Consider the following 10249-nt stretch of genomic DNA (forward strand, 5'->3'; position numbering starts at 1 on the left):
GGAGATAAAGATGGGTAAATTATATTTATAAGTCCCATACTTGGAAGGATTTCATGAGAGCTACAGGATTAGAATGGGATACTGATACTGCTTGGGGTTTGGGACAGCATAATGAATAGGGAAAAACAAAAAGCAGATATAAAGCAACAGTATTGTGAATCACCTGGAATTCAAATAGAAATACTAATGATTACAGAGCTAATATTGGTTTGAGGTCATCTCACTGTGTAACCACAGAATATAAACTTTAAAAGTCTCTAATGTGAACTCACCAAGATGAAAAACAGGAAACTTTCTGTTTAACATTAGCTGATGCTTGTTAATAGCATGCTTTGGCAATGTATTTTGATCGACCTGTGTTTTGCTTTTGTTTCTGAAATCAAAACTCTTAGAAAAGATTAACCACAGAACAATGGCTTATGGATGTAATCATGTAATTTTGTAATTTATAATCTGAGCCCTGCAGCTGCAAAAACACACTCAGACCTTCACCAAACCCCCATGTGTTGGTCTGTTTGTCATTCACCAAATCCTTGTCCACCCTTTTGGGGACCCTGCTCCCGTCAGACTGAACTGCTCCAGCCTGGGCTGGTCCGTCGCAAACCGTATGGTCTTAAACACCCAAAAGAAAAGTATAACCAACAATTAAAGTGATCGGTATAATTCTTTAGGAGTACACGTGTGTAGCTAAAGGCTATGTAACAAGAAAAAATATCAGACAGGAGATACCTTCCTTTGAGTTGTTGGCCAGGGTGGCCCAAGAGACTCCCAGATTGTAACCCAGCATAGAACTGGGAAAAATGAACAGCAGATCCCAATCTTAGCTAAAGTAATGTTGGCAACTGATTGCTTCTAGATGAGCAGGAGCTAAACAAGGAACCCTAGATAACCTGACTAGACTCAGTGGATGGACTAGCACTGGGTAATAAAAAGAAACAAATGAAATGAAGCGTCCACATGGGTTTTACCAGAGTGCTGTGTGATTTGTTTTCTTCACTTCTTCCTCCATTAATATCAGGAAATCTTTAGAGATTTGGACCAATAACATGGAGTAATTTTCTAATTAGGACTTTTGAGCATTGGGCCTCTAAGGCTCCATAAAAGTCAACCACCAACCCATCCCTCTAGTCCTGCAGTTTGATATCTTCAGTGTAGCTGACCCCATATTTCTCTTCTCTCCATGGTTGTCCTCTACAGGAAGCTCCCATCAGGCACAGTACTCTTCAGTCCTGAGGACACTTCCTGAGACATCACTGGACAGCAGCATGGCAAGGTCTTTGGATCTGTCCTCCTTGGTCCTGACCCAGCAGAGAAGCAGCAAAACTCAGTAAGTACAGATGGACCTTGGTATCTGTGGAGGGTGATTGGGAGTATTGTTGCCTTATTGTGATGAGAAACTGACAGTTCGATGTCTAGATGATTTAAGCTATATCATTTCTGAAGAATTAGAAGTTGGACATTTTTTACTTTACCACAGTCCAGAAATCATATTCCAATCATCTCTCACCATACTCTTCATACTGCCCCTAAACATCTCCCAACAGTCAGAGCAAATGTGTCCTTCTAAACTGATTCCTAAGCAGATGGTGATGATAAGGAAGATGAGGATGACAGTCTCCCAAATACAATGAACCATTCTTGAGAGCTTCCTAATCCCAGGCACTGAGCCATGTGCCCCATGTTGCTTGTTTCATTTCATGGATTTCATTTTTCCACAATTATGAAGGCTAGCTTATTTTAGATAAGTCTAATGTGATTTTAAACATTCTAGTGTCTGAGGATGACCCTCAGCTCCTGATCTTCCTATGTAGAGTTCTCAAGTGTTTGGATTACAGGGGTGTCCCACCATGCTTGGCTTATTATTGTTACCTTACAACAAGCAAAAGATCATATTATTATATAACCTGTAGTAGATGGTTACTTAGAAAACTGTGCTTAAATATGCTCATATGATTACAAACACAGAGAATGTTACTAAATTTACCCTGGCAGGTTGCTTGACAATCAACAAAGCATTTCACTTTCTCTCACCTGAGTAGCACACCCCTTTCTCTGTGTTTCTTTCTCTCTCACTCTCTCACTTTCTCTCTTTTGGTTTGTGTCTCTCCATCTCTCTCTTCTTTGTATTCCTGGTAATTCACAAGCAGAGCAGTGGATGTACCAGCCGAATCCACTGTATTAATCATTGCTACAGATCACAGGCTAAGGCCACAGAAAGAGTACATACATGGTCACATATCTCTACCTTCTTGCCAGTCCTGGATAGTCCTGCAGTTTTCCACAGTCTTCTTCCACATTTGTTTTATCCCACATATTTTCAAATGGAGATAATGTTATGTCTCAGTTCAATTCCTGTTTAGGAACCTGGACATTATTTAAACATCTGCCTAGAAGGTTCCTGTAACCAAAACATTTGGGTTCTTGCTTAAGACCCGATGTCTGGGAAAAACTTAATGAGTTCAATGCATCTCACACAGGGTTTCATAATTTAATGTTTAATGCTGTCACCTCCACTTACCTCATCTGTGGCATAAAACAATTTGTTAGTATCTCTGAAACTCAGCCTTGTCATCTGAATGCATTATGGCTTTAGACCACTGTATTTTGTAACAAGAATAGATACTGATTGTTCTGTGTGGTTTTAATGTACATTTTGTAAAATCATGGAAAACTGAGCTGAGGAGATAGCCCAGTCAGTAGAGTGCTTGCCTCAGTGGATTGTGTGCCTCGCAAGCATGAGGACCCTAGTGTGATCCCAGAATCCACATTAAAAATAAGCTGGGCATGGTGTCATGTGTTTGTCATCCAAGCACTGGGGAGGTGGGGAGGTATGGAAGGCATATCCCTGTTTCTTCCTGGACACCAGTTCTATCTTACTTGAATTTCAGGCCAGTATCAGAGTTTCTCAAATACAAAAGAAACTAAACAGTGTTTAGGAATGACAGCAGAACTAGACTGCTGGTTTCCACATGTGCATACACACTTACAAGTTCACTGTATACACATAAACATTCACCCATAAACATAAACACACATGTATAAACACAAAATTAGAGGAAATTTTGATAGTAGTAGCATTGAAAGCCATAGATTTAATGTTAATAGCATTCCAGTAAAGTGCCCTTTGATGTGAAGTTTTCTAGCTTCTGTTTAAAGACATTTTATTTTTGTCTGTGTACATTTGCTTATGTTTTCAGATAAATGACTGTTAGATTTACTTCTGATTCCCAGAACCTGTGTATTATCTTGTCTTGTAGGAATTAATGAAAAAATAAGATCCTATGTAAACACCAAATGGACATAGCCATTGACTTCAACACACTTGGTGCTTTCCTGGCTGTGATTTCTTCCATATTTAGGAATGTTCCACAGAGTTACAGACAAGATAAAACAGCCATATGTGTGTCTATGTCATTTATATATGGGACCTATAGCTCCATTGAAATGTATAAATCATTCAAAGCCTATGGCAGTTATTTTCATGGTTGTAAAAAGAGATGAAGCAATATAAGCATCACATTAACCTTAGCCTTGGGTGAGACCCAGATCGGACACTACATTGCTCTAAGTTTCATCTACCCTTAAATTGCATTTATTAATAAAGACAGACTCATCTTAATGATAGATTTATTTATTTAAAAGGAAATCACAGAAAAAATATGCATTAGCTGCTAAATTTATAATTCTTTTCACACATTTATTGAAGATATGTGTTAGTCTGCTTTTTCTGTTTATAAAGAGTAAGAGAACCATAAAGAGAAGGTGGCATGAAAGTACCAAGCTTCAGGCCAAGATACATTACAGAGCTTCTCATTACTCTGGGTCCATTGCCATTTGCAGACTACACTCCACCATAAACTTGCTGTTTTCATGAAAAGGAATGCTTAAGTAAAAAAAAAAAAAAATACATCAATCAGGGGCTGAAGAGATGGCTTAGTGGTTACAAGCACTGGCTGCTCTTGCAGAGGACCCAGGTTTGATTTCCAATACCCACATGGTGGCTAACAGGCATCCATAACACCAGTTCCAGGGGAATCTAATGCCTTCTTATGACCTCTGCAGGCATTACACAACATGGGTGCACTTTCAAACAGGCAGACAATACACTCATACACATAAAAAATAAAAATAGCCAGGCGTGGTGGTGCACGCCTTTAATCCCAGCACTCAGGAGGCAGAGACAGGCTGATTTATGTGAGTTCAAGGCCAGCCTGGTCTATATAGTGAGTTCCAGGACAGCTGGGGCTACAGGGAGACTCTGTCTCAAAAAGACCAAAAAAAAAAAAGTATTTTGTTTACAAGGCTAGCTCTTTACCAACCGAGCTGTTTCCCTCACAGAAATAATAACGTATTTTAAAAATACATTGATCAGTGTTTATGGAGCTAGATATGTTCCTCAACTGTCACACATCTCTTGTCATGGGTTCAACAGTTACAGAGTTTGAAACCACCACAGAAAAGACCGCCAGACCCAATTCAAATTTAATTGGTCAAATTTATTAGGGCTATAGACCTCTGTGGTCCCTTAGTCAGATTCAGGACCCACAGCCCTAAGGGGGATGGGAAAGTAACTTATAAAGGCAAAAACCACAAATAACATAAGAATTTCATCACACATGAGTAATGCCAGGTGGTCCTGAGTAGGAACAGCCCAAGTTAGCAGATAAGCAAACTACAGAAGCCAAAACAAGCTTTTGTTAGTCCTTCTCTTAACATATGTATAGAGACCTATATAGTAAGAAACTTTCTGATTACTATTGTTATTCAGACTTCTTGGCTAGGCAAGAAACACAGCTGCAGTGTCTGGGAGGTGACCAAGGTCAGCTACTCCAAAGAAAGCACTCTTCTAAGGGGAAGCAACCAAGTTCAGACTTGACCTTGGAAGTGGCCATTTTTCTAGCTTCTGAAGTTTAAAGTGGCGTGCTTTGTACAAAATGAAGAAAATGAAGTTACTTTGGCTATTACAGTTTCGGGGCTCCACTTGGGACTATTACAAGCCTACATTTTCTATCAGTCAATAAAAGTACAGAGAAGAGATATAGCAAGTTAATTATTCAGGACTTAATTATTTATTTGTGATCTCTAATCCCAGGACACTGTGGCCACTACTGGAGCCTAAAGAAACATTATTCCCCATGCAGGATGCAATTTGTTGATGTGTTATTATAAAATGATTGCTACAGGACAAACGTTTGTGGTATTTGATGGAAAATCTGAAGAGTAAAAGGACATACATCATAATGACTGAATTTTTATTATGAAAACAAGCATAGGTTATAAATTATAAAACTGAATATGTATCATGAGAGAAATGTTAACATGTTATGCAACATTATCTCCTTGACATGGAGATGTATATGGATTTGGAAATACTGTCATAATAAAATTACAAGTCAAAAGATGTCTCTCCTTCAAATAATGCTGTGCATCAGGTAAAGCATTTGAAATCAATACTTTTATTAACAGTGATTTTAAGGGTTACTTCTGACACTAAACACTACCTTTCATGAGGAAAAGGTGCATATCACTTAGATCACATTTTGATGATTTTAAGGTAGGCTTAATAACTTTTAATGACTTGCAAAGCAATACTGACATGAGAACTGTTGTCTAGCAATTTTGTCCAAGATAAAACCTTCCTTCTACCTTAGAGGGAACCTGGGTAAAGAACAATGTTTTACAGAAAGGTAGACAACAGGATGATGATTAAAGGGAGGTAAGGAACAGGATGCTCAATAGGGAGGTAAACAGCTGGATGCTTTTAGGGTGTTCCATCCTGCAGGAAAACTTGGTAAGCTCAGGAGGTAAACAACTCAATAGATTCAGGATGAGGCTCACTAGCCCACTCCATGCCTAAGCTTCTGTAAGCCCTAAGGACTGCTGAGAAACACTCAGGCCAGCCAAAGTGCTGGGAAGACGAAGATCAGCAGATCTGCCTGGAAGAAGCAGAGACAAACTGAGCTGCCTGGAAGAGGCTAAGACCTGAAAAAGACAATGTATAACCTGGTGAGCTGCCTTAAGGCTGTGAAGTGAGCTCTGGGTGTCCTTTATCTTGAGTAGGAGTGGGCTTTTGGTGATTCAGCTGTCTTTGAGTATATTCTATTCTTGTAAGTAAACTCTCACCCATATTTCTGTAAGTAACACCGATAAGGCTTGTTGATTCACCAAGCTGGATTTTGGTGTTATCCTTACTTTTGCTGGTCCTGTGTCTGGGGTGAGTAGATATTTGTTCATGTCTCCCCTGGAAAGTGTCACACAATAAAAACATAGGCAAGAAAATATGCCCAGCCCCCGCATGGTGGCCAACAGTCCATAACACCAGTTCCAAGGGACACTGGTTAACTTTGAGGGCTAACTGTGCAGAAGAATAGAATCACACAGAGATTCCAAGAAGTGAAACTTTCATTTGTATTTATTCAGATCTCTATAAAATGTCTATGGCCATATCATTCTGAATGTGTGTGATCTTGACAGACCTCTATAAAATACACTTCATATGAAAATATATAAAGTGAGTATTACTAATAGTGATAATAGTATTTATAGAACATTTTCTAAATGCCAAGAAACATTCTAAGACAGTAGTTATCAACTTTAGTGAAAGAAAGAAATACAAAAACTTTAAAGGAGTTGCTATTATTTCACTGGCTTTTTGTCTGAGGAGAGAGACCAAATATTTAAATATTGGCACAGGTGAATACATAATTAGACCAGCTGAAAATATCTAAACAATCTCAAAAGTTTTGGCTGAAATTTTCATACTATAATCATTTATATAATATTTTATTTTCATTTTTGGCATGATGAAATTGCTCATTTGTGCTCATTGTAAGCCCCCTGTACATTTGCTCGTTTTCTTTTCAGTGAATTAAATCAGCTGAGGTCAGTGTTTTAACTCAGATGAATTGAGAGCTTCAGTCCCTGTATCAGAAAGACTCAAGAAAAGCAAATTCAGGCATCATGGAGATTGAGAGGCTGTAACCTGGGAGCTAATGATGCCCTCCACTGTAAGTAAGAGAGAGAGTTTGTTATCAGAAACAATATCAAGCACCTTCACCATTCCATTGCAGAATATTGAATCAACACAGTAAGGAGCCGTTTCTCACTAGATATTTATAATGTTAGTAAAAATAGAACTGAATGAATAAAATTTCAGCTTTCAAATTTACTTTTATTGTTAGTGTATTTTGCTCATAACTGCCTCCAAACTAAATAACAATCCAAATGAAATTCTTACCATTTAATCTTTTTGATTAACAGCAGGTGTAGTGTTCTCTAATGCTATATTTCCATTTTTATGTGACAGAAAATATCCAATTATCTGTTTCTCAAAATTTGATGTCTCCCAAATCCAATAATAAGAGAAGTATGTTTAATGCTTTCAAATGATAATTAGTATTTGACCAAGCAATGGATGACATACAGGATGAAAATAGGTAAGCGCAAGAATGGTAGATGTTGAGAATAAAGACTGGAGCATAACAATATGTTTCCTCTTCAAAATAACTTGAATTTTGTGTCAAATTCTGCAATTTCAGTTATTATATGATCTGCTACAAAGGATTTTATACCATTGTCTTAGAATACAATAAGGTGTATTTGTCTGCTGCTTAATTTCACTTCAAAATTACCATAAATTCTTTTCTTAAATATGGAAGAATCTTTCTCATCCTCATATATTTTTCTGAAAATGTTAAACTGTGGTTTACTATGAACATAAATTTATTACCCATAATGTTCTTGGCCTTCTAATCTTGTCCATTTGAGTGACTCTCAGAAAGGGGTATAGTGACGAAACTTTTCTAATAACGGTAAGTATTGTTGAAGGTACAAACAACTGAAGTATAAATATTTCAGCTGTTAATTTTCATTGTAAAATATATATCATATGGTGTCCGTGCTTGTAGTCCAAAGATTGAGGCATGATGACTGTTCATTTGAGAACAGTTTCACTGCATAATGTGTTCAAGGATAGATGAGCTGTTCAGCAAGACCCAGTCTCCAACAGAACAAACAAAGCAAAACAAAACATCACACAGCAACACATTCTGGATATTAAAACTGACTCAAAGACAAACCCCAACAGAGAGAGAATGAAAGAGAGAGAGAGAGAAAGAGAGAGAGAGAGAGAGAGAGAGAGAGATCAGTGGGTAAAAACGTGTATATAAAGTGTTTGGATAAATTGAAAACACTTGTGATCCCAGTGTTCACAAGTCTGAGGCAAGAAAAATGCTAGAACCATGACTTCAAGAATATCTAGGCTCATATAGAGATAGCCAACATAAAAATAGCAAATAAACAATTTTTACATACCATATATGTATAAGTATGTATGTGAGTGTATATATGTATCATTCTATCTACTTGTCTATTGAAGAATTGGTGACTGGACCTATAATATGATCATATTGATTTTTTTGTTGTTTTGATCTTCTGTATTTTGAAGGTGTCCTAGTAATAGAGAATCACAAAATCTGACACTTGTCTCAGAATTCTACCTCATGGGATTCTCTGAGGACCTAGAACTTCAGCCCTTCCTCTTTGGACTGTTCCTGTCCATGTACTTGGTGTCTGTGCTTGGGAACCTGCTCATCATCCTGGCTGTCAGCTCTGATTCCCATCTCCACACCCCCATGTATTTCTTCCTCTCCAACTTGTCCTTGGCTGATATGGGTTTAATCTCCACTACAGTCCCAAATTTGATTGTGAGCATCCAAATCCACAGCAGAGTCATCTCCTATGTGGGCTGTCTCACTCAGATGTCTCTTTTTCTCTCTTTTGGATGTATGGATGCCATGCTTCTGACTGTGATGGCCTATGACCGATTTGTGGCCATCTGCCATCCCTTGAACTATCATGTCATCATGAATCCTCGTCTTTGTGTCACTTTACTTCTGGTGTCTTTTTTCTTTAGCTTTGTGGAAACCCAGCTACATCTTTTGGTTGCATTACAAATGACCAACTTCAAGGATGCTGAAATTGCTAACTTCTTCTGTGACCCTTTTCAGATCCTTAATCTTTCTTGTTATGGCACCTTCACAAAGAGCATAGTTCAATATTTAGTTAGTATTGTTTATGGTATGTTTCCCATCTCAGGGATCCTTTTTTCTTACTACAAAATTATGTCCTCCATTCTGAACATGCCATCCTCAGGTGGGAGGTCTAAAGCCTTCTCCACCTGTGGGTCTCACCTCTCAGTGGTTTTCTTATTTTGGGGAACAGGGATTGGGGTATATATTGGATCACTTCTTTCAGATTCTTCCAGAAATAGTGCTGTGTCCTCATTCATGTACTCTGTGGTCACCCCTATGCTGAATCCCTTCATCTACAGCCTGAGGAACAGAGACATTAAAAGTGCCCTGAGAATGTTCTACGACAGAATAATTTAATCTCAGGGTGTATGTCATCCATTTCTAATGTAGCAGCAGGAGCCAGGAAAATAAAAAGGAAGCATAGAGGCAAAGGGAAGGAGCGAGCATGAGAGAGAGAGAGGAATAGTAGAAAACATGTTAACCAAGGGAAAATGGGGAAAAAAGAGGTATTCAACTGAGAAAGAGGAGGGAAAGACATACAAGGAACCATGGTGGTAAATGGGAAGAAGGAACTCATGAGAGGGGGAATAATAGGAATGACAGGTAATCAAGGGGAAAATGGGGGAAATGAGCATACTTCAACTGGGGAAGGGGAGGGAGGTTAGACAGGGAGAGAGAGTGAGAGGAGGGATAACTAAAGCTTGGGTGATGTAAAAAAAAACAGAGATAACTAAAGCTTAGGTGATATAAAAAAACATGGCTGACTGCATTAACTCAACCCCTTCCTGAAAAATACACATACAATATCTGTACCTGAGTGCACTTGTATGCCAGACAGGGTATTCCAAGAGATTCCCCAAGTAACACAGGCTATTGCCACAGCCCTTAATTACCTCACAGAACTTTAAGATAAGACCTTATTGCTGAAGACAGGAAATAGTTTGGAGACAGGACTTGGAGCAATGGAGCTGGAACTGACCTGGAAGCCACCTACCTGAAGTCTAACTCTCATAATTCTAGAGGATACTATGCAAGCTGCTAAGGGAGAAAAATCAATCAATGGTCCAGTCCCAGGTTCAAAGCCTAATAACCACTATAATGATGGACACAGCACATGTAGCAGTGCAGTATTGGCACTTTTATCTAGGGGGTAATCAATATCCATTTAATTGGACTTAAAGCTTTCTCAATGGGAGGGAATTCATGGGTGGCACTGT

General features: G+C 38.5%; 1 protein-coding gene across 2 annotated transcripts; it reads left to right on the top strand.

Annotated features, from left to right (window-relative positions):
• Nucleotides 1-6800: 6800 nt before the first annotated feature.
• LOC103734317 (olfactory receptor 7E24-like) lies at nucleotides 6801-9389 on the top strand. 2 transcript variants are annotated; one of them, XM_017798186.1, is made up of 2 exons: nucleotides 6801-6811; nucleotides 8462-9389. In XM_017798186.1, exons 1-2 carry the CDS (start codon nucleotides 6801-6803, stop codon nucleotides 9387-9389), a joined length of 939 nt encoding a protein of 312 aa, XP_017653675.1. The 2 variants fall into 2 exon arrangements, with proteins under 2 accessions (XP_017653675.1, XP_017653676.1); XM_017798187.1 differs by lacking the exon at nucleotides 6801-6811 and having other exon boundaries at nucleotides 8451-9389.
• The last annotated feature ends 860 nt before the right edge of the window (nucleotides 9390-10249 follow it).

The sequence above is a fragment of the Nannospalax galili genome, unplaced genomic scaffold, assembly GCF_000622305.1.
Source record: "Nannospalax galili isolate Female #2095 unplaced genomic scaffold, S.galili_v1.0 scaffold1736, whole genome shotgun sequence".
Taxonomy (NCBI): Eukaryota; Metazoa; Chordata; class Mammalia; order Rodentia; family Spalacidae; genus Nannospalax; species Nannospalax galili.